The sequence below is a fragment of the Numenius arquata genome, chromosome 10 (assembly GCF_964106895.1).
Source record: "Numenius arquata chromosome 10, bNumArq3.hap1.1, whole genome shotgun sequence".
NCBI classification, from domain to species: Eukaryota; Metazoa; Chordata; class Aves; order Charadriiformes; family Scolopacidae; genus Numenius; species Numenius arquata.
In genome coordinates, this window is record NC_133585.1 from 5,914,223 (window position 1) to 5,938,526 (window position 24,304).

The window sequence follows — 24,304 nt, forward strand, 5'->3', positions numbered from 1 at the left end:
GCTTAAAATACGGTAAAAAGTCCATTCTTCTAGAAAGGTAGGGGACCTTTTTAGTTGAAGCCTCATGGGAACTGCCTGAAATCCTGTGCCCTCTCTGTGTGCTCTATAGTGCTGAGGATATTGGAGGAATGAGTATATCTGCTTTGTGATGATCTTGGAAGAGAAATGGTTTGCCTTTGGACTTCGGTCCAAAGACTGTGTCTGTTTCAGGGAAGTTTTGAGGTTAAAACTCCCTGCAAAAAATGAAAATGGGATTTGACTCATATCCTAGTTGTTACTTTCATTTGAAGACTAGGGATGCTAGCTAGGCATAGCAAAAACGTCCATTTATATATGTGTGTATGTATAAATATATGAAGTGCATATATAGTATGTATACGTCTATCTATAATTAGTTGATAATGCTTCTCTGAGTAGTGAAGTTAGATATATCCTCTTATAGAAGACACTTATCCTTTCCAGACTGAATGAAGAAATGCATTTAGTATGGTCTAATAAAACTACAAGTAACTTACATCAAGCATCAAATGTGTTGTACCTTGAGCAGAAATTGTTTCTTAGTTGCTCCTGACTGACTATTCAATATAAAATAGCAATAACGATTGCTAGAATGACCTTCAAATTGAAGCTGCCCCCCCCAGCTTTATTTTTCATGCTTTGTCTAAAAACTGTATGTCCTCAGAAATATTTTTTTTAATAAACTGAACTATAAGCAGATTGATACAACTGCAAGAGAAATACATCTTGAAGGCAATGGGATTTCCTCCCAGTGGTTCTTTGAAAATTAAGTGACAGTGAAGAGTAATACTTTGTGACAGCCTTCTGTCTGAATGATGTGGAATCCAAAGTTTATGCAAATTACTCCTTTTCCATGTCATCTTTATCCTCCATGTGTGCATACAGACATGCGAGAAATGGAAAGAATGTGTTTCATGAGGGCAATGGAAATAATTAGAAGAAAGCAGGCATATTCTCTGGTGGGTCATGTAACCCTCTCCCAAGAAACGGGACATGAGTTATATTTATAATTGTGCTCCTGAGCCGTTGTCATGAAGTTTAGGAGTCAAAGCAATGGCGCGGTGCCCTACACTAGGAGGGAGCATGGCTATTAGTGAGCCTACAACAAGGAAAAGTGACAGAAACCTGCCATAAAATTGAAAACGTTCAACCTCCTCTCTGCTCTTCCCTTCATTACTTACAAATATCTATGGGACGACTTGTGACTCTATTACTAATAGATCTTTTTTTAAAAAAAAACCCAGTAGACTAGCTGACTTTGTGTTTGAACCAAAAAATAAAATACTAGGGCCAATGTACTTCTGTAAAGCCCCTCTGAAAAGGAGCGGATGAGGGAGACACGGTTTTTAGCGGAGCAGCGTTAATTTGCAAGGAAACGGTGCTTCTGGAAGGCTGTGGAGCATTAGAAGTGGCAAGTGCTGTGCATACTGGCACATGCAACTTCAGTCAAAAACCGGCAAATCTTTTAACTCGGGGATTTTCAGGGCTATCTTGTCTAGCTTGAGCAGGCCTGGCAGCTCTTAACACAAACTAGTGTCTGGGTTAAAGACCTTCTGCTTTGTGATGCCTTTCTGAATAGCTTATTCAGCTGGAAAATACAGTGAACAAAGGAGCTGGAAATATTTTGTCAAGTTGGTGATCTCACAGTCCAGAGAGCCAGCTACCAATTATAAAGACTTCTATTGTATAACACAAGAGCTAGTGTATAGAAAACTCCAGATCTTACTCTATTTCTTTCTTTATTAGCTTCTGCATAATTACTTTTGCCTAAAGGATGGTGTGAATGTGGATGTGGGGTGTATTTTCAGTAATTAACTACATTTTTCTAATAGACTGCATTGAATAGCAGAATGGGGCAATTTTTTTTTTTTTATTTGAACTTGATTTCTGACCTTTGGGCTTAGGAGGGAGGGAAGCCTACAGAGTTCACAGTGATTAAGTTTTTACTACTAATTGGCTACATTGGCAGGAAACAACGTATGATTTCTAAGGCATTGGACTAACCATAGAATATAGTGATCTCAAAAACAGACACAACGGCAGACCTAGTGAAAGGAATTATCATTAGTACAAATAATGGTTTTTTTGGTTGATATTTTGCTATTTGTTTTCATTTAGGCTTTACAGTGAAATTCTTAATCTTAAGTGTGACTTTTTTCTCCTGCAGGTTGGAAAAGAGACTGTGCAGACAACAGAAGACCAGATCTTGAAAAGGGATATGCCACCAGCATTTATCAAGTAAACTCACTTTTTTGTAAATCTTCTATTGTAGGTACAGGAAACTTGTTCCAATGTTAGAGCAGTTACTTATTTCTGCTGTAAAGATCAGAAAATGCTCATGTTTCAATAGCTCTTTGGGGTCTTCACGCTGACCTTTGTCAGCAATGACCTTTCTGCCCAACAGTGACCTTTCCTGTTACATGCCTGTATGTATCTAGGGTATTTCTTCCTTTAAAAATAAATTCAGTGCTTACCTGTGTGCAGTTGTAGTTTTGCCTAATGGTGTCAGAGATAATGTGAAGTTCTCAGTCTTTTCCAATTAAATTGGTTGGTGGAAAAGTGTGAATCTGTCAGTATAGGCAGCTGATGCATGATATAATTGCCTGGAAATGTAAGATATTTGAAGAGCAGTGACTGACACTCTTAGTTCCGTGGCTTGGTGTCAAGGACAACTGACTTTCTCCTTCGTTGCCTTAGGTCTTAAAAATCATTTATCACTTCTTGTTGTGGAATTGCCAAGCTTTTTCCTGCCAACTGACAAACCTTCACTGAAGTGACTTTGTCCTACAACCTGCTGAATGTAATGACTGCTCTATTAGTGGTGTCCAATGTATAGAGAATATTTTACTGTATTCCCAAACACAAAACAAGCAGATAGTCCAAAAAAGAAAGTGTGAGTTACGTGGAGAAGGTGGGAACTTGCACTTTGCTTCTTGTGCGAGAACTTGATGGGGACATTGCTTTGAGGCAGTAGTTTATGTACTGTTAAAATTCTTTGTATAAGTTTGGAGGTTAATAGATAAGTACTTAGAGGAATCCATTGTGGGTTATCAAATAGACAAACTGCAGGAAATCCCAAGAACTGAAAGTAGTTGGGGGATGGGAGAGCGCCTAGAGGAAGTATGATAAATGCTTATCCTGTTCTTAACCTTCCTTAGGCATCTACTTGCAGCTTCTTTTGGAGACAGGATACTGAGCTGAATGGTCCTTTGATACGACCCACGACAGTATTTATTATGCTGTGTTCCTGCTGTGAGATCTTGTTTGGGTGTAGACAGGCTTGATTTTCTTTTCTATTTTTTTTTTTTTGAGGGGAGAGTTTCTGTATTGAAATGAGACCAAAACTTTTTTCTTACTTCTTGATGAGTTGTCTACAAATACGTAATTTTGATTGTGCTCATTTTCTAGGCTGTGTAGAGTTTTTAGTTAATTTCCAGCTTCTTGTTCACCTAGGCAAGTGATTAAGGAAAAGAGATTTTCTTAATTGCTATACTGCAACCAGTCTTTGATCAACACTTAGCAGGTTGTGGAGACTTAAATATTTAAATTACTGTAGAAATACGATACAAGCACTGCTGAATAGTACCACTTTGTGCTGGGTGCAGGAACTTTTTCTGCAGCAAGTCATGACTGCTTGAATTGTGGTACAGTGAAAAACGAGAAACAAAGCATTCTGTCACAGTCATGAAACCTACTTCACGTAGTGTTTACTTGCTTTAGAGGCACTAACTAATGTTTAATGACAATCTATTGCATTTGTTGTTTTTTGTTAGTCTGAAATTTATATAAAAATGAACCCGTACCAGCCCATGGGCGATGGGGTAAGGAGCAGTGCACATGCGTTAGCACCCCGTTCCCTGTCTGTATTTTCTCCATTCGAAAGGACCACCAGTCTTGAGAATAAGGGAGATGATCCGTTTATTGTTTTTAAAGACCTGGATTTTGGCTTGCCTGAGACTGGCGTTGAGGGTCCATAATGAAAATATATATGATGGTAATCTGTAAAGTTTTTCAGTAGGAGTGTGATTGTGCAGCGAAACAATTTGGCTGCTGAGAAGCTCTCATGCATCTCTTTGCTTGCTACTGACATAAATCACATTGGAACTATTGACCTACAGTTAAAAAATGCCGTGTTCTTTATCTTAATTGTCTTAATCACTGGGGAGTCCGAGTAATGCATATAATTAACATCAGATGTTTTGCAATGTGTTCATATTACTTGTTGTAATTCTCTTGTAAAGAAGGAAAAAGCTGTAATCTCTAGGCAAGGAATGGGGTAACACCTGATTCGTTCACACTGAGAAAAAGAAATTTTTCTGCGTTTAACTTGCACATGCAAACTCATTTAACAAATGAAGCAGTAACGCTATTCTATATTAACATTATTTTGGTGGTCGAGCTGGAGCTCCATTGCTAATAAGTATATTAACAAATTAATGTTGATATGAAGTATTTGCTTTTTAAATTATATTTCTAGAACTGCAAGTACTCTAATATGTAGTGAGTAAACTCACTTAACTTAAGTGATTAGAATTTGAAACTAGCATTATCCCAATATCAAAGGCATTGCCTGGCATTTTTGGGCAAGCATCTCTGGGAAAAGCAGAGGTCAATCCTAAAACCTAAGAACTAAAATGGTAGGTTAGCAGAACCTAATTTTTTTTCCTCGCATTTCACAAGGAAGACATGAACAGGAATGAAGCTGATTGACTACCAAAAGTAGTATGGTTGGAAATATCGTGACCTGTGTCTTCTCTGCAAAGAATTTGGCTGGTGTTAACATGGCTTTGTTGTAATCATGCCTCAAAAATAAATATAAATTTTTTAATAAAGCTAGGGGTTTTTTTTAGGTTTTTCACCATAGCAATGAACTTCTATTAAAAACTTTTGAATGTGTTTGATTCTTGTGATGGAACAAGTGGTTCATGGCAGTGAATATTTTTAGTGTGGGGTTTTTTTTTTTTTTAATGAAAGTAATTGAATTACTTCTTTCTCCAGATTCTAATCATTTGTTTCCTAGCACATATGCTTTCCAGGGGATGGAGGGTGTCTTGTTTTTAAACACCACTCTGCTTTTTTGTACATAGTGTACACTCTTAAAGTCTTTCAAATGCATTGGAAAGTCTATACAAAATAGACATTGTACAAGTAAAATGCAAGTTTACCTTTCAGAGGTTCAACTCTAAAGAAAACTTTGAATCTTTAGAAACTTTATTTTTGTTAATTATGGGTAATACACATTCATGTTAATTCCTTTCATTACAAATGAAAAAGCCAGCCTTGAGATGATCATTAGTATTAAACAGATGACCATGAAATTGAACTGTAGGAAATGAAGTATTTTTGAGCCCATAGCTCTGAGTTGGCTGAATAGGTGATTTGTTTAATCCTTTTCTTGGCAGAGCTGCAAAGAATAAATTTGAGAAGCGAGCGCGGAAATCTAATTTAGTGAAGTCAGTTGACTTTGATAATATAACTAAGTACGTTGCATAGTAATGAGCAGACCATTCCCACTTTCTGCCTTGAAATCCTCCTGTATTTTCTTACCCAGCTATGAATTACCACCATCTGATGTGCTGAGCAGATGTCTCACTAAAGAGCAGGTTAGGATAAGGTCAGCTGGCCCAATTTGATCTACTCTAGGGAGCCATGAGCTGAAACTTTTACTTTCTGAAAAAAAAAAAAAAAAAAAAGTATGTTTTCCAGTAATGAGTGTCTTATTTCTAGTATAGTTAAATTTAGATGTAACCATTAAGAATGTAGGGGAGAAAATGGCCTGTGTAACTTTCCAACAGTATTTAACTGAAAACATGATTAAAAAGGGTGTCCAGGTGGCCGGTAGAAAATGGGCTGTATGACAAGCATGAGAAGGTTGCGATAAGAGATAGCATTCCTGTAATAAAGGGGTTTAGTGTTTGTTGGAACCTCGTGTAACTTGAACGAGCACGTGGCACTCACATAGAGCCTGTGTATTAGACTACACTTGCACTTCTGTCAAAGAAACAGGAGAGAATGGAGGAAAGTCACAATCAGAGTAGTCAATAACTACAGTTGTGAACAGCAGAGCTAAGATGGAAGTGAAGTCTGAATTCTGTGTTTCTCTAAGCTGTCATGAACTAATTACAACAAGAGAACAGAACCATAAACTGTTCAATGTTCTGGTTCTTGATATTTAAAATTATTGTGTTAAATGGCCTGATGGAACCTAATTTCAGAGCTCATTTGCTTATTGTAGTTGCTTCTGTGTTACTCTAATTACATACTGTAATATCTTGCAAAAGCTCCTTTCTGTTTTTAAGTGTGGAATTGCAAGCTGCATTTGAAATTCATACCTTATCACTAAATCTTGTGGGTACTTAAAATGCTATTTCTGTCGTGAGTGTTAACAGACTCTGAAGAGCTGGACAAACAGCTTCAATGAGCAGGGCAATTGGGGAATCTTAATTTTCCTTAATGCTATGTTCTTTTCTCTTAATGTGTAGCCATCATTTAATATTTGTTAATAGCAATTGCTTCTTGAATGACAATGCAAATACAAGGTTGATAAAGGTTGGCCTTTACTTTGATTGTGAAGTCCTAAAAGAATAATTGTTGTGTCCCCTGCCCTTGTCATTAAGGATGGAAGGTGTTTTGCTGTGTTGGGACCTCTCCTTAACAACACTGCTGTACAGGGGATACTTCAAACATTCCCTACATTGGAAGATTGCATGACTTCTGTGTCGTAGAATTACTGGTCACTTTCTTATTAAAATAAATACAATAAATAGGCTTGCTTTTTAAACGACAGACAGAAGCTAATCAAGTTTTTATCTGATGACTTTCCACAGAGTGGAGAACGCCTGCACCAAGCTTGTTCGGGCAGCCCAGATGCTGCAAGCGGATCCTTATTCAGTACCAGCTCGTGACTACCTAATTGACGGATCGAGAGGCATCCTTTCTGGAACCTCAGACTTACTTCTGACATTCGATGAAGCGGAGGTAGGAATCCCAACATGACTGGCATAGGTATCTGCGCAATAGTATTATTAATTCAAATATGCATCTAACTGAATTAGCTAATCTGAACTATTGAGTAGACGAAATGTGGTTTTGATCATTCTAGCTTGATTGGAAACATATTTTGCATTCCTTTCTGTCAGAAGGAGCTTAGGCTTGTTGCTCTGTTTTGTTAAAAGCATCTTCTTATGACATAATGTTTAGGCGTTGCCTGTGATTATTCCTTAGAAAGGCCAGATCCCATCAGCCCTGTCTTAAATCTTGCTTGACGCTTTTCTGTATTCCCTTCATCATACCCATTACTGATCCTTATGTTCTCCATAGCCCTTCACTGAAAAGCCCTAGGTCACTTCCTAACCTGTCTGACGGGGGCTAATAACAATTTGGACTGCCTGGCTGGTTAGCCAGAAGATGTGTTCTGATAGATTTAACAGTTGCTACATTTTTGGCTGCTGTACAAGCCGAAAAGTGGCCCAGAGGTGCTGTTTGTCCATCCTCAGATGGACAAAAAAGCCAGATTTGCAAGGAAACTTAAAAAGGAGGGTTTCAGTGTCTTATGATTGAGTGTTTCTTTGTTACAAATTTTACTCTTGTGATCCTCTTTCTGGGAATGGGGAGTCTTCTTGTTTCTAAAAAGCAAATATCATGCTACCATGAGGAAATGAAGCTCACACTGTTAGGAATGCGGAGGTTAATTCTAAATTTTATCCTTGTGACAATCTACTAATCTATGAAATTGTGTTACTCTTCCTGCTGTTCTGAGTAGTTTAACATGGCATCCTTGTTTCATTTAATCAGCTCGTAGTACTGTTAGCACGTTCTTCTGAAATGAGGAGAATGCTGTGGGATTTCTCTGTGGCAGTTGTGATTACACATTATTTCAAGTGGTTTTTAATAGATGCTACAAAGTGTTATAGGACAGAATTGCAAGGAGGTTAATAGCTTTTAACGTCCCTGCTTCCAGCGTTCAGGAAACGAGTTGACTTCTGGTTAATGCTTCACTGAACTAGTCTCTGACAACTGCATGTTAACCAAAAGAGAAATATTAGTCTGGAATGATTGACTTTTCACAAATACAAAACTTGGCATGTCTCTATCTTACTATCTTTCAAGATAATCTACCATTGAGACAAAATTGAAATGACTTCTAGAGGAAACTATGATCTGTTCGAGAGACTGAACGCTGCGTACGGTTGACAGGAACTAAATGTTAATAAACTCATTCTTCAATAAGAATTGTATGTGGTGTTGTCAGAAATAATGTGGTTTAGGAGGTTCAGAAATTAACTGACAGTGAACTCTGTTTTGGAATCAAGTATGAACTGAAAAAGTTAAGCTGAGGCAGATGTCCGGAGGCAAATAAAGTACAGTCTTCGCAGATTCTTCTGGAAAGCTTAAGATGTTGGATCTACCTTTCCCACTGGAATGCTGGATAATGTTTTAGCCATATGTAGAGCTGTATGGTGAATAATATTTCCTCTGAAAGCTTGGAGTCTGCTTTCTATATAGTTTTGCATTGTGATTTAAGTTAAATATTTTATTTTATTGACGAAATTGCAATGAAAAACTTCAAGCATGCCAACAAACTTAAACACACTTCCTTATAACCTACTTTCTCAATGTTATCCTTCATTTATCATACAAAGTGAAAACACTGGAAGAAGGATTTTGCATTTCTGAGCAGTGGAATGCTAATTAAATATTGCCTTTGTCAATACGGCACTCTTGAGTAATGGTGTGGTGGGTAATTAATCGGTATCCCAGACCTTTGTGATTGCCCATATGTCATGTTAGCAAATGCGATACCTATTCTGTTCTGATAATAGGCTTGCATTTCTAATTCAACTGTAACTTAGCTTCATCTAATAAATGGTGGAATGTCCCTTTTTTAGGTCCGTAAAATCATCCGTGTCTGCAAAGGAATATTGGAATATCTGACTGTGGCGGAAGTAGTAGAGACTATGGAGGATTTGGTGACATACACAAAGAACCTAGGGCCAGGTTTGAATTGCTACAGCCTATCATAAATATACTAAGTATAGTCTTTTCCACTACACTTTCCTCCCCCCCCAGCACCTTCCTCACCAAAGTTTCGAAGCAGTTGTTTCGAAAGTGTCTGTTGGAAAAAGTTTTAAACTAGAGGGTGAATGATGAGTATTTTCTGATTCATGTTCTCTCTTAATGCAGAAGAGTCAAGATGCTGGTAAATGATATATACTACCCAGGTGATACGTACTGTGTTTTCCCTACGCTGTATCACATAAGGGAAGTAAGCATGCATTAGTGAGAGGAAAACAAAGAGATTGAAAAAGCTGTGTAATTAAGCACTCACAGCTATAAAGTCCATTGAACTGATAAAATGTTTAATTCTTTCCACACTTCTAGGGCACTAAAATATTTCTAGCAGAACTGAAGTATCAATGGATACAATTCTTGAACTCTGATAGAACAAACTCTGGTAGGCAAACAAAGAAACAAAACCCTGATGTTTCCTTTTTCTGTCATTCACAATTAAGGCTTTGATTAAGTCTTAACAGAAAAGGGGAAAAAAAACCCCACCTTGTAAATTGGCTTTCAGAGTTCATGAGGTGACTTCATGTCCTAAAGTAGTCATTTCAGGTATTTTCTGATTTTACTGTTGGGATTTTAAGTCAAGAATTTTGAGGATTCCATTCTACTTTGCATAGTGGCTGGGTTTTGAACCAGTGGCTTCTCTGAAGCATCTGGAATGTGTTTTAAATAATAGCTGCTAACACAAAAATTAAGTTTTAAACTTTAATATTATTGTCATGAGTCATTACACTTTGCTCTTGCTTAGAAAGCTCAAATACTGCAAATTAGACTTAATATTACATTTCTTTCTTTATGACTGTTCAATTATTTTAATCTTTAGGAATGACAAAGATGGCCAAAATGATTGATGAGAGACAACAGGAATTAACTCATCAGGAACATAGGGTTATGCTGGTAAACTCCATGAATACTGTGAAGGAGCTATTGCCAGTACTTATTTCAGGTATTTTCGGCTTTAATTTTTAACATCACTCTGAATTGCTTTCTATTTTGAGCTGGAGTTCCGATGTCTTGTGTTTATTAAAAGTAACAGCCTTGACCTTGCTTCTGTACTCATTGCAAATAACTGTGGTTCTTGTATTAAAACTACAATCTCTTTGAGGTAAAATGGTCAAAATGGTGCAAAATCAAAGGTATTGCCTCTGTGTTAATGCAGTAGGTGGTCACCTGGAGCATTGATCATATCGTGCATTTACATTTTTCTAATCTATGGTATTTTCACAGCTATGAAGATTTTTGTAACCACAAAAAATTCTAAAAGCCAGGGAATAGAAGAAGCGTTGAAAAATCGCAATTTCACAGTAGAGAAAATGAGTGCTGAGATAAACGAAATAATCCGTGTATTACAACTCACTTCCTGGGATGAAGATGCCTGGGCAAGCAAGGTATGTTTCACACCTACATTTGTGTCTAGAAGTCTAATTTTTATCTACCGTGTCCTACACTTGATAAACTTGGGGTTTTGAAACTGTTGAACTACGTATTTGTGCATCAGTTTTGTAACACTTTGTAATCACGTTGTATAGTCTCTTCAAGGTCAAAGAACATCTTCAGAGACGATTGTATTAATGTATCTTGCAAAATTAGCATTCTCTCAATAAGCTAAGTCAAAGAAGTACGGCATTTGAAGGTGGCGCAATGGCTACATAGTCATATTTAACAGAGGAAAGTTACATAAAAAGCTATTGTTTTATACATCAAACTGGTCTTGTAGCTAAGCATTCATCAGTGAGATTACCTGAGATTTTTTTTCCTTGATACTACTAGAAATGATAGGTTGCTGTCATGTTCCTGGTGCAAAAAGCCTGAAGTTGAGAAGTTTTGGTCAATTTTGGGGGATCCCTCCTTGAGCACTTTCTTCTTTTCCCCTTGCACCATTTTTAGTCTGGACATGGGAGTAAATTTCAAGTTTTTGCCTTGTTTCAAAGAAATACACGTTAGATTGGGCAGCTTTTCTGGATAAATGTGATGTCTGCGAAGCTGGTGTATGGATGGCATTGGTTCCTTACAGCTCGGTGTTAAGCTGTGCGAGTCACCGCAGCCACTCACCTGGAGTTAAGCGATGCTCTTAAGTGATAGTTGCAGAAGGTACTGAAATATCTAGCAGACCGTAAAGCAGGTCTGACAGACAGAATCATAAAAGTGTTATTGTGGGCTTACAAATAAGTGTAACTGCATAACTGAAATTCCTGCCTTTTTTTTTTTTTTTTTTTTGAGTGCCTGGAAGTAAATTGCCAAAGGGATTTTTTTTTAAGGGTTAGTGCTATGAGCAACAAGTAACTGTAAATGTATTTAAAGAAAATATTGAGGCCTGAAGCCAAACTTATTAACAAATGAAATCTTGCAGAGAATCTAACATTGATGTAGTCTAGGCATTAAAATCACTTTGGCCTATATTGTTTGGCACTTGACCCTTAGTTTGCCTTTTGAGTTATTTTGTCACTATCACTTCCTTATTATGACTACTTTATGCATCTTTGTTTTTGTTCTCCTGTTTCTTACCCTTTTCTCACCTTTAGAAGGTAAGCTTTCTTCCACACCCTCCACCTCTACCTTGTACTAAAACCAAAAAAAAAAGCATGTACGTGGGATTTTGTGCTGTGTGCAGACTGTGTGCTGTGCAACTTCTTATTTGTGTGCCAGCTGTGACACCGTACTCATGTCTATACACACGGAATATTTAAAAGGATCTTACTAGCAATGTGGAATTGGCTGTCACTAAGAGAATGGGAATTGCAAGCTGAACTGCATTGACTGTCTCTCTGAGTCTGACGAGTTAGCCCAAGATCTTAGAGCACATTCTTGCTGAATGCTTTTGTGTTAATTGATGTTACCAGTCTCTGTAGCTACAAATAAAGGGCCCAGTCATGCAGGAACAAGCTCTCTGCATGTCCAGAAAGCTTTCTTAAATCAGGAATTTTGTCCATTCCATAGCATTTCACCAGCAGCCTTCCTTCAGTTCAAATGATTTGTGTTCTTCAGGTCTTGGCCTCAAATTTCAATTCTGTATTTGCATTTTTTCAATTCTGTTTTATTTTTGGATGTAAGCATTCCTGTATTTTACAAAATACAAATGCAGGTTTTTTTCTATGCAATGAATTTGGAAATTTTTGTGGTAGAAAAAATGACTCTTGCAAGAAGTTGGCAATTTAGCCTTAGGAAATTATTACTTCTCTTCCTTGGGAGGCAGATTAATAAAGAATTTTATTAAGAAAATAGTTGCCCTATTAGCAATATTTCCAAAGGGAAAATATTGGTCATTATGTGTAATGCATAAATATGTTGTGTGGACTAGTATCATCAAAATATCATTCTGTTCCAAGTTGAGAACTTTTAAATTGTATTTTGTCTTTTGAATTAAGGTACACAGAAGATTTGGAACTGTAGCACTGACCCGAACAGTTACCACAAAGAATCTGAGTTGAAAATGCAGAAGCAGGAGCTAGTTTGCTAATGGCCACATATTATAGACCTTCTCCTGTAGTTGTGTATATGTATCCCTTAATGGTTGATTTATTATTTTTCTGGAAGGAAGAGGGAGGAGCTTTTTATTTCTATATGAGATTACTGTTGCGTGCATTTTTTGCCCGACGGTCAAAGGGAAGATATTTTCCCCATGCTTTTCTGGAGCAAAGTAAGGTGTGTTTGGGGATGCACAGGCTTGAATTTTTAACTGTGTACTACATGCTACTGTTGATGTTGGAGTTTATTTTACATTTATTATTCTTTCTTGAACTGTTTATATGTTGTAGCATCACAAAATCCACCTAGAGATAGTGGAGAATGAACAGATGTATGGAGCCAGACTCGTAGGCTTTTTTGTTAACTATTTTGTTGGTCTTTCTGGACTCCGAAATGCACGTTACTGTTACTGGATTGCAATAAGCTCTGCTTGCACCACCACTGGGTTTTTAAAAATAGTATGCTGATTTAGACTTGAAATACTGAGCAAAGCCTGATCTCTGACAAAATCTTGAAAACAATCTGTATTTATTTCTTCCATTCATAGCTTTGTACCTTTTACAGAGGAGTTTAGCTTTCTCTTGTATATTCCTAACGTTTATTTTTGAATAAACTTGAAGTAATACTCAATTCTAACATCTTCCATTTCCACAAAAATGGAGGGAGTTAAAAGTTGTAGGAAGCTGAGAAGCATCTTGCAGGGTTGAACCCTGGGTGGTGACTAAGCTATCGACTCTGCCAGAAAGCTGGCTTTGCCTATTTCCTTCAACATTCCCTTCTTTGGTAATGAAATGCAGATATCGCCAGACTACACCACTTTTATTGAGTCAGAGGTTGTGTGTTACATTCAACAAGGGGTTGTGTAGGATTTATGATGCTCCTTTTCAAAGCAGTGCCAATACCACCTGCTCCGTGAATAATCTCAAAGTTCTTGGTAGTGGCAGAAGCGATGCATAAAGGTATCTGGAATTAGCCCATTTGCTTTACAAACTGATTTGCAAAAAGCCAACTTGCTCTTTTCCCCTCAGACAGCATTGCCCTAGTTGTTTAACGTGATTAACTTAAGTTGTTTATCTCTTCTGAGAAGGTAATAGTGCTGCTTCTGTTAATGAAATTCCTTTTGCCAACAGTGGAACTGTGGGCCGAGGAGGGAAAGAATCCTTTTTTGCTGATAAAACTACTCTACACGAAACCTTTTTGCAGGATATAGCTGTAGGATTTTTTTTTTCTTTTCTTGCTTGCAACTGATATTCTGCTGGCAAATCCCAAAGAGTAAAATTTTAAACATATTTAGCTGTTTAGAATGGAACAAGGCACTTAAACTGCTCCAGAAATCAGGAATACGAAGACACTTTCAAGCAGTAAGACCTTGAGCAAGTGGCTTTGTTTTGTTTAAATTGAATATTTCTACTTTGGTGGGTAAGTCCAGACATTTCAGGATTGCTACACCTTTGTCACTTGCCAAGTATATGACACCAGACACAGCTGTGGCAGAAATGAAAGCGCAGTACCAACAAACCTAATTAAGGATGTTGTTTTAATTTCCTATTTAAAAATTACTCATCTCATTGCAACGAAAACTCCTTATCAGGCTAAAGCTGAGAAGGTTTCCTTGCCGTGGCAGTTTGAGCTGTGATGGTGGGAAATGCGTGTTTTAAGAGCAGTTGTCCTGGAACACTTCAACCGCTACGCTAGGATTCCACCAGATTTTTTTAAGTAGGAAAAGGGGACAATATTTTACAAACCTGAGTGCGGAGCCGCACAGGACAGTGAGACGTACACTGCGGAGCAGTTGGGTTGTGTGATAGGACAGATGGGTCCTGTTACTGCTTGGGTAATACTAGCAAGTACAAAATCAATCATGAGTGTAAAAGCTAAAATACCCTTGATTTTCTCCCCTGATGTAAGACTTTAGATTCGAGGCTTCTGTATAGTTTTGCTGAAGCTGCAACTCTGCAGGCAGCTGAGACAAAAAGCCTGTGTTGGTAAAAAGGGAGGGGCAAAGACAGTTTTCCCAAGGCCCCCCTTTCCTCAGCTATCCCACACCTATCTTCTCATCAACAGGCTAAGCAACATCTGTTGCCTTGTTAAAAATTCAGTTGATTCTTTGTCTGACATTATTTATGGGTAGGCAGGCCTGTAGCAGGCCATTCATGCCAAACTAAAGTAGCTTCAGCCCACGTATAAAACAAGGGACAAGTGTAACACCTACCTTCACAGCTAGTAAGGTTTTTATGTACATTTGAATACTTAAGGGATTATTTATTTGTCTCTTGTCATATATTAAATGCACAATTCTCAAGCTATAGACAGGATGACTTTTTTAAAAGAGTGTGCCCGCCCCCTTCCCGTAGCTGCGTATCCTAATCCTACCCTTTTGAAATTTTTTCGAACAAGTCCTGACCTAAGCTCTGAGACACGGTTTCTCTATTTGAGAACCAATGATCCAGGTGAAAACGATTCTGCTTTTGGTGCCTTCTCTCAGGCTGTGATTCAAGAGCCCTTAAAAATATCCAGCAGTGTGTCGCGTGACCTTTCAGAAAGCTGGTTGCTGAATTATATTATAACACTTTCTGAGTAGCTGACGGACCGACGTGCCTGAATAGAGCTGGCTGAAATGCCAAAAGGTTTACGGTGATGTATGTTGGAGACTAAGCGCGCAGAACGAATCTTCAGTGTTGTCAGGATATCACGTGCTCTACCACATACTGATCTTTGACGCTAGTAGCCTCCTCTTTGTAAAAGCTGGACACGGACAGTCCAATACAGTTAATAGCATGAGAGCCAGGCTTATCATCATCTGTATACTAATCACGGGATATTAGATGCATTTCAAATTATTTCCCTGACATGTGTGGCAAAAAGCTATTTTGGCTTTTCCCCAACTTTCTACTTAAGGTGCTTGTTACACTTTTTTTCCACTGTCTTTTTGCATAAGATAGAAAACTTCTGGCCTCTAGTGGAGAGATGACACATGAACAATTAACACAGTATACAGAGAAATGAGGACTAGATGGTTTTATTTCCTCTGGTCAAAGAGATGTTGGATAATAGCAACATAATAGTCAAAGAAAGAAGCACCTTTCTGATGCTCCTGGCAGAGAAGTTCTGAATTTAAAACAACCACACTTCTTTTCTCTGAAGACATTAGACTCCGTAGTTGAGAATTCCAGGAATTAGCTGGCAGTCTGTTTTTCTGCAAGTAGCAGCTGTTTGACTTTAAGCAGCAGAGCAGGTGAAAAATGCAGATGTGCAACCTCTCACACAGAAGTAAGAAATAAAATTCACTGGCCAATTTCCATTTATGAAAAGTTTACCCGAATCATATTGTTACAACTTTTCTATGTGCCCTGATGTACATTAAGGAAAAAAACCCGGAACTAACTCCAGGATGTGTGCTTATTAGACCTCTGACTTTAGAAATTAAACCACTAGTAAATAAAGGAATAGAAAAATCACTAAAATTGCATGCATATTTTCTGCATTTTGAGTGAAATGAAAATGTCTGTCTTAATTGGAAATAAGTAATTATGACCCGCTAGTTTGAAAATGGGTTTTGAGCTGCTTATATGGGTGTGTTTCTGTAAGTAGACTGTGCTTTATAGAACTTCTGTCTGCTTTGGCTGTGTTGACTATTGATGGTTTGGTTTTTTGAGAATCATTTTGGTGTTTTCTCTTTTGTAAAGGACACTGAAGCCATGAAAAGAGCATTAGCCTTAATAGATTCAAAGATGAACCAGGCAAAAGGTTGGCTGAGAGATCCAAATGCACCTCCAGGTAATATTAAAAAAAAAAACCAACACAGCACAAAGTATTTTGATTTTTAAAGGTCTGAATAATTCTGTTGTGTGAGACAAAATTGCCTTTAAGCATTAATAACCCATATGTGGTGTATCATTCAGGAGGAGCCTGTATTTATTCCTTTCTTTGGATACTGAGATCAAACAAGTTGTGTCTAATGATCTGGAAAGATTTGGGGTTTTTTTCACTTGTACAAATTCTATATAACATATGTGGTTTTCCTTTGTGTTCCACTAGTAAAAACAAAACCCCATAAATTGCATTCAGCAGTATTTAACTGCAGTGGTTGCTATTACTTAAAATTCCTCCTTCTGTGTTTTTCAATTTTGTATAATTTTAGATTTGCCTAACAGAAATATTTAAGTGCTTTTCTTTCTGTCTTGACATAAAATTTTTAACACAAAAACCTGCCATAAATACTGTAACTATAGTCACCTGGACTTATATAAAGGTTTTGCCTTTGTATGCATCATTAAAACAAATAAAGCCAGATAGAAGCCTGGTCCATTTAGGCTTTGAAAGACCTTATCTGAAAGCCTTGCTCTGAAAATGGAGCCAAAATAATACAGTTGTAGAAGTTGGAAGTGAATTGTTATCTGTGAAGCTACTGCTGATACTACTTCTGACCTCATTCCCCTTCCCACCGTCAATTCCAGAAACCTCAAACTTTTTTTCAAAGCCTTCTGTCATTGACACTGACAACTAATGAAATAAACTATTAAAAATAGCTAAGGACAAATGCAGAGATAATTGTAGAATTGACGGCAAATCAGATTTTACTGGGTATATTACTTTGAACTAACCTCATAATATGTTCATTGTCTGAGTGTTCCTTATGGTCAGACCTTTTTGAACGAATTGTGTTTTTATAATTTCATGGAGGAACCATACTTTGCAGTTAATGTGGTGGGATGTGATGGGGCTAGCAGTTTACTCATACATGTCCTGTTTGTTTGACTGACTGACTCTGCACCTTAGGGGATGCTGGTGAGCAAGCAATAAGGCAGATCCTCGATGAAGCTGGAAAAGCAGGAGAGCTGTGCGCGGGCAAAGAACGCAGGGAGATTCTGGGAACGTGTAAAACGCTGGGCCAGATGACTGATCAGCTGGCTGACCTCAGAGCTAGGTAAATCTGGTACTCTTCGTGGACAATTTTCTTTCTCTTCAATATTAAAACAGTTTTTCTGAACTTTCAGTTGTGTCACTTCCTAACCGGTAGGAGAGCAGGCCAGCAGCTGTATTTTTGCCTTTTTTTACTTCAGTCTCTTCTGATAAGAATAATATGTTTTATCATGTGAAATCTTAATTATATAACATGATGAACAAAATTGCTCAAGTAGATAATGTGGAGTTTGTTTAATGTGAAACACAACCTTCCTCCAAATTAGGCAGAAACGAAATTTCAAACTCTGTTAACTCTGTCCTCCAAAGAGGATATACCCCAATGACTGTAAGATACACAAATATTCTAGTTTTTAGGTGTTTATTGGGATATTGTAGTTTAAATTGTTTATCAATCGCTGATAAATTCTACTGAAGTTCATGGGTATTTCTTGCATAGAGTTTTATTTAACCAGAGCCCTTTATCAGTTTTCTGCCTCCTCAATAGAAACTGGATAATCTTTCACAATGGTGTTTTGAATTTAAGGGTCTTTGGTTTTAGCCAGCAGATGAGTACTATATTTTTTTTGATGTTTGTTATGTTGTTCTTTTCCCAGAAAAGAAGTATGATATTCCTTTGTGAAGGCATAGAGATGATGAGCTAAGAAATAACTATTCCATGTAGTTTGAACACTATAACTCAGTTTCCTTTGGGTATAAGGAATTTTTCAGCAGCTTTTGAGTGTAGTAAATTGTTAAGCAAGAGTGCTCTAACACTGGTTCCTTTATTTTGTTGTAACACTCCTCCCCACACCCCTAAAAATACTCCACCCAGAAACCCTCACAAGCTATTCATTGCAATCCATTAGGGATACCAGGTAGTGCTTCCATGGTATGGTATTTTCTCCTAAATTTTAATATGTGTTTCAAATTGTCAGGTAAAGCAATACAAGTTAGGAGCTTTTTATTAAAAAGGAAAAAAAAGCTTAAGCCTCTTCTGACTTAAGGCTCTAGTGAAGTACAGGAAGCGAGCAAATGCAAATTATTTGGAGAACTGTGTTTTAAGTTACCTTAAGAACAAATTCTTGCCATCACTTTAAATCCATAGACTGCCAGGCTCTGAAGTGTTGCGATAGTATGTACATAAGCTTGGAGTATTTCTATAACTTATTTCCGTGAAGAACTGTTAGTTTGCTATATAAAGGCTAAAAAGGCCAAAATTCAGAATTACTGGTTATATTGTCATTGAAGAAGAGATGTATATTAGCTATAATAGTAGTAGTGGACGAGAAACCGGTTTTAGTTTATCTTCACATGGATTTCCAGCTGATTGACCTGAGAGAATGTAAGAGCATCTTTGTACCAGGTTTTGCACAGAGCATTAGAAATTAGGCAAAACTCTGTATCTTTGTGTAAAGCAGTGGCTTGTGTCAGCTTCGTGTTGTTTGAAATTTTTGGAGGTGGAGGAGGAGACAGGACTAAGATTTACAAACAAATGAGTTTGTTTATCTGCTGGTTTAATATATAAATAACTTCAACTCAGCCTGTGAGAAATAAGGTATAAAGAATATTTCTTCACGGTGAGGGTGACAGAGCCCTGGAACAGGCTGCCCAGGGAGGTTGTGGAGTCCCCTTCTTTGGAGATTTTCAAGACCCGCCTGGATGCAGTCCTGGGTAGCATTCTCTAAGCAATCCTGCTTCAGCAGGGGAGTTGGACTAGATGATCTGTATGGTCCCTTCCAACTCTAAAAAAAATTCAGTGAAATTCAGTGAAATTCAGTGAAAGGCATCTTGAGACTCTGGCCTGGCTCCGTAAATACACCCTAGTGTCCCAGTAGCATGCTTGTCGTCCTTACACTTACTGTGGAGTTTTTAAAGTTAGTGGTTTGATAAAGTTAACATGATCAAAAATGGATTCAGTAGACAGGTTATTTTGGGGTGGAGTATGAGATTTCATATGCAAAACTGATGTTCTCAGGCATATGCATTTGAACCAACAGCGGTAGTGCTGCAAATCATTTCCTACAGTCTGTAAACAGGTATTGCTAGCATCCTTGTCACCGGTGTGAGAAGTTTTACCGATAGCCCGTAACCTTTGATCTACTTTGTCAACATGATCGAGGCAACTGAAACATCTTATTTTCACTTACAGACTTGCTGTCCCCACCTAGGTCTGGTGAGACATAACCCCTGCAGGTTCTGACTGACTCGGTGGCAGACTATAAACGAGGAGATAACAGGTCTCGTCCTGGGTATTTTAGTGGAACTGTATCCTCAAATACCCTTACTTTGTGACACTTAAAAAATGTTTATTCTTCTGAGGATGCTAAGTGTCAAATTCTGGAAAGGTGAAAATATGCCTTTAGTTTTGAACTCTTGCTGCTGTGGTGTTCCTGCTCAAGTTATTTTTATTTTCCCAGGGAAAAAAAAAAGTGATTAAATACTGTATCTCTTGCAATGGGCTGGGAATGCTCGTAAACGGCTTCTGCGGTCGTCTCTTCATTAGAAAAGAGCTTTGTTCAGTCCCGGGCTGAATCTGTGCTGCTGTTTTTGTCTCGGGCAGAGGACAGGGTGCGACGCCCATGGCCATGCAGAAGGCGCAGCAGGTGTCGCAGGGTCTGGATTTGCTCACCGCAAAAGTGGAGAACGCGGCTCGCAAATTGGAGGCCATGACGAACTCCAAGCAGGCAATTGCCAAGAAGATTGATGCTGCTCAGGTACCGCTAATGATTTCATAGAAACTTCAGAAGCTGATTACATCACTGTTGTTAGAGCAGTTATACCGAACCGTTGTAGTTGTTGGCAAACTTACTTGTTACAGGAAGAACATGTAGGGGGTACGTGCTTTTTCACAGAAAAATCTTCAATTTGGTCATTTGCAGGGAGCTAAGAGTTTTGCTGCAGCTTACGACATTTTTTTATATTTTTTTAGCATTGCTAAAAATTTCAAGGTTGTGAAATGAAAACGAGGAAACGCACTAAATTTGGACATAAACTGATCTTAAAGAGAAGAGTAGAGGAGTTTCAGACTGCACAGTTTTACCTGTGGGTGAAACCAGAGCCGTTTCTGTGCGCTCTGTTTTGCGAGTGAACTTCAGGATTTAGAACTTCACATTCATGATAAAAGCAAAACGCTGTTAACGAAACTACTTTTTCTTTTAGTTGATCCTTTATTTTTGTAGCTCTCTATCTCCCTCAATGGACAGCCTGTTCCCAGTGATGGCTATCAAATAATGAACCTTCTATATATATCTTATCTAAATGTGTGTATGTGTATATAACTATATATATAAATATACATTAATATATATGTTGAATGAAATGATAATGAGACCTTTTAGGAAGAGTTCTGTAAAGAGTGCCACACTGTGCACAAAAGCATCTTGTTTTCTTTTTTTTTTTTTTCTGAAAGCCAGATCATGAGTCTCTATAGCCACTAGTTAAATTTTACTTCTGAGAACACTGTTGGCAAGTGTTGGGGAGTGAGAGAATGTAAAATCTTAGGGTAGATTTCATCTAGTTTGACATCTTTTTCAAAACAGAAAATCTGCCAGACGATAGAACGACTTCATGCTATCTAATAAACAGAAACTGCTTTTCAGAAGTATTTTCTGTTAAGTACAGTTTTGAAAGCTGTATTGGTATTTCTTTTTCTTTAACAGTGTCTATAGAAATAATATTATCGTTTGTGTTCACTCATACACAACTTCTTTCTATTAAGAATTGGCTTGCAGATCCTAATGGGGGCAGTGAAGGAGAAGAACACATTCGGGGAATTATGGCTGAAGCAAGGAAAGTTGCAGAATTATGTGAGGAGCCTAAAGAAAGAGATGATATCCTGCGTTCCCTGGGGGAGATCTCTGCTTTGACAGCCAAGCTGTCAGATCTGCGACGACAGTATGTATTAGTTTTATCACCATTAATTTATTTGAATGACTTTCATTTGCAGTTCGTAGTGCTGAGCAAAATCACAATATTGATGCTTAATTGGGGAATATATTCCCCTCCAAGAGCTGGGAATGGACATCTTCTGAGTTTCTGTTCTGCATTTAGTAAAAATTGAATGTGAGGAATTGTTCTGTTCCAGGGGGAGGGAAGGAGCTAACTTTTTAACATCCTTTAAAAAAATTAATTTATTAAATATGGTATCCTTTTTAATGCTTCAACCTAATGATTTGTATCCTAAAGCCCAACTTGTGCTATCTTCCTCAAATAAAGCAAGCACCCCAAAAAACCCCCACTAGAGTAACTAGAGTTGCATTACTTAAAAAAATATTTTCTTTCTGCTGCCTATTGAATATTTGACAGGCAAACTGAAGCCAAAAGTGAGCTGCTTTGTGCTGTCAAAGCACTTCAAAGGAATGAGATGATGTGAAATTTAAGTTTGTTTATACAGACGAATGTCATCCCTGGTTTTTGCTAAGCAGTTTACTGAATGGCAAGGTAAAGTATCTGCCACTTCAAGCAGCGTCAGTGCTCTAAGCACTTTGTAACCACAAACTGTATAAAAGAGAAGACTTTGAGAAATGATATTTCTATATCAGTTTTGCAAAGAGGATGCTTTAGAATGGAAGTGGAGAAACACTTACTGTATAAACTGATCTTCATCTGTGGCTGGTTGCAATAGGGAGATAAATATTTCTTTCTTCATTAATTGGAGACTTTAATCAAGTTTTTCTTGATGTTTAGCTGCTGCAGGTCTTAATGTGCTGCTACTTTGCAAGTTTAAGTGTAGTCCTGGGCCTGTTGCTGCTTACTTTTCTGCTTGTAATCTATGTGGCGTTATTGCAGTTGCTCATTAGGCCGCTGTGAGTATGAGAAATCGGTGTCATGCATCAGCGTTGTCAGTGACAGCACCGTCCTTTCCCCCACCCCAGTGCTGTGTTGAACACATGGAACATCCAGGTACCACAGCAGAGAAGTGTGAGGGTTTCTGGATGACGGATCTGCATTATTTGCTCTGAGACTCAAGTGTCAAATTTAACCTTATTTACAAAGATGAAGTACCTTTCCTTGTGTCTTCCTGCTGAATTTGGGACTAAGCTGTAAATGATCTTTATATGACTATAATTTCTTTATTCCTTAGTGGGAAAGGTGACTCTCCTGAGGCCCGTGCGTTGGCGAAGCAGATAGCTACGTCGCTTCAGAATTTACAGTCCAAAACCAACAGGGCTGTAGCAAACACTAGGCCAGTGAAAGCAGCCGTCCATCTGGAGGGCAAGATTGAGCAAGCTCAGAGGTGGATAGACAACCCTACGGTTGCTGATCGGGGAGTAGGTAAGTGTTTCCGTGTGCTCTTCCCCCCACTGTCTTATGGTTAAACTTGTTACTCATTTTTATGACTGCAACTGCTGTGTGGAATCTCAACAGCTTTAGCAAAGAACAGGAGAACGTGTGCTGTAGAACAAGAGAAACTTCAGACTGCTCCTTGCTCTTATTAACATGCAAATATTGTATGTCAAATTTGAATTTATACCTACTCCAGCAAATTGAGTTAAGTCAGTCCTTTGGAAAGGAGAAAAAAATTCGTAAACATGGCCTAAAAATATCACCTCTTGTGTGGTTTCTGTGTTATCTGAGGAGAAGGCTACTTAATCAAAGAGGAAGGTGGTCTGAGAATCCAAGCGTGCTCTCAGAGGGCATCTAACTCTGGTTCAGGAGTTGCACTATGGAGTGCTTATTGTAAACCACGGCTGAAATTTCTTGTTTAGCTGCTTCTGATGCTATTGCAGTAGGTGGGTGAAGCTTGAGAACTGGATTTGGTAGTTTTTTCCATAGCAGTTAGATCTGAGCAGTGGAACCGATAACGACGAATGGAAACCGCAAATCTTTAATACCTCTTTCTCACACCTTTCCCTGTCTGTCAAGATAACTTCTGTTGTGTGAATATCCAATGACAGATCCTTGAATTAAAGATTTAATCATGTTTATAGCTTGGACAGTTGTGAAGTGCAAATTTATATGCAGTATTTTAAACAGATTAGTGGAGTTTCGTGTTTTGACACTTTCTGATAAGCAAATTGCACATGGAATGAGATGGCCGAGAAGGCGGTAGATAGGTCTCATGAAATGTTTTGGCAGTGGCTGAAAACCTTCTGAATTTCGATGTTTCTCTTGAACATAGTAACTTGTGAGGCTGTTGGCTTAAAAAAGCACATATCCTAAAGTTAATTTGTATTATTTCTAATTGAAAAGAAACAAAGGTAACTGAAATCCCCCTCGGAGTCTGCAAGAGCCTAGTTAATCATGAGGCTTGTGTGTGTACAAGTGAAAGCTTGTTGGGGGAACTGAAATTTCTCAACACTGGATATATTCGATGGAATTTAATCAATTGCTGGAGTAATACCCGTGACAAAAATGAGTGTAGAATGCAAGATGTGGCATGTCCTGTAACTTGAATGTTTCTAGTTTAATAAATAAAAAATTCTCGTTGGAAGATGATGTCATTGTATAATATTTTTTCATTTAAATGTCTTTCACTTGCATTGGCACTCGGCAGGGTGCTTATAGGAGAGGTATATTAAGAATATAAATCGGGTATGTGCTCTCTTCTGTCCAGACAGCACTTTTGGTAGAATTTGGGATGGTATTTTTAGCGCTACGATAATGTGAAAATAATTCAGTGTTCTCTGCAGCAGTACTGAGTGTGTCACAAATAACTCTGTGTTTGCAGTTATGGTAGTGCTTCAACACAAACTGAATTTTGAAGTAACAAGGCAGATTGTGTATTTTATAAACACGTGGGGCACTTCAGTAGCGTTAGCTGCTACAAATATTTACATGCAGTCATGTTATGAATTATCCTAGCTAAGTGATGGCTGAAGTCACTGTAATTGGCAGATATAAACTAAGC

At 38.0% G+C, this 24,304-nt stretch overlaps 1 protein-coding gene across 2 annotated transcripts in view; it reads left to right on the plus strand.

The window, feature by feature from the left end:
- Positions 1 to 24,304, plus strand: part of VCL (vinculin) — a 61,706-nt gene that overhangs the window by 21,367 nt on the left and 16,035 nt on the right. For both annotated transcript variants that reach the window (XM_074155319.1, XM_074155320.1), the window contains exons 2-11: positions 2,186 to 2,256; positions 6,846 to 6,996; positions 8,907 to 9,015; positions 9,908 to 10,030; positions 10,312 to 10,472; positions 16,236 to 16,326; positions 17,329 to 17,476; positions 20,015 to 20,168; positions 21,173 to 21,348; positions 22,538 to 22,728. In XM_074155319.1, coding sequence (XP_074011420.1) covers positions 2,186 to 2,256; positions 6,846 to 6,996; positions 8,907 to 9,015; positions 9,908 to 10,030; positions 10,312 to 10,472; positions 16,236 to 16,326; positions 17,329 to 17,476; positions 20,015 to 20,168; positions 21,173 to 21,348; positions 22,538 to 22,728 — 1,375 coding nt within the window. The remainder of the gene's footprint in view (positions 1 to 2,185; positions 2,257 to 6,845; positions 6,997 to 8,906; positions 9,016 to 9,907; positions 10,031 to 10,311; positions 10,473 to 16,235; positions 16,327 to 17,328; positions 17,477 to 20,014; positions 20,169 to 21,172; positions 21,349 to 22,537; positions 22,729 to 24,304) is intronic.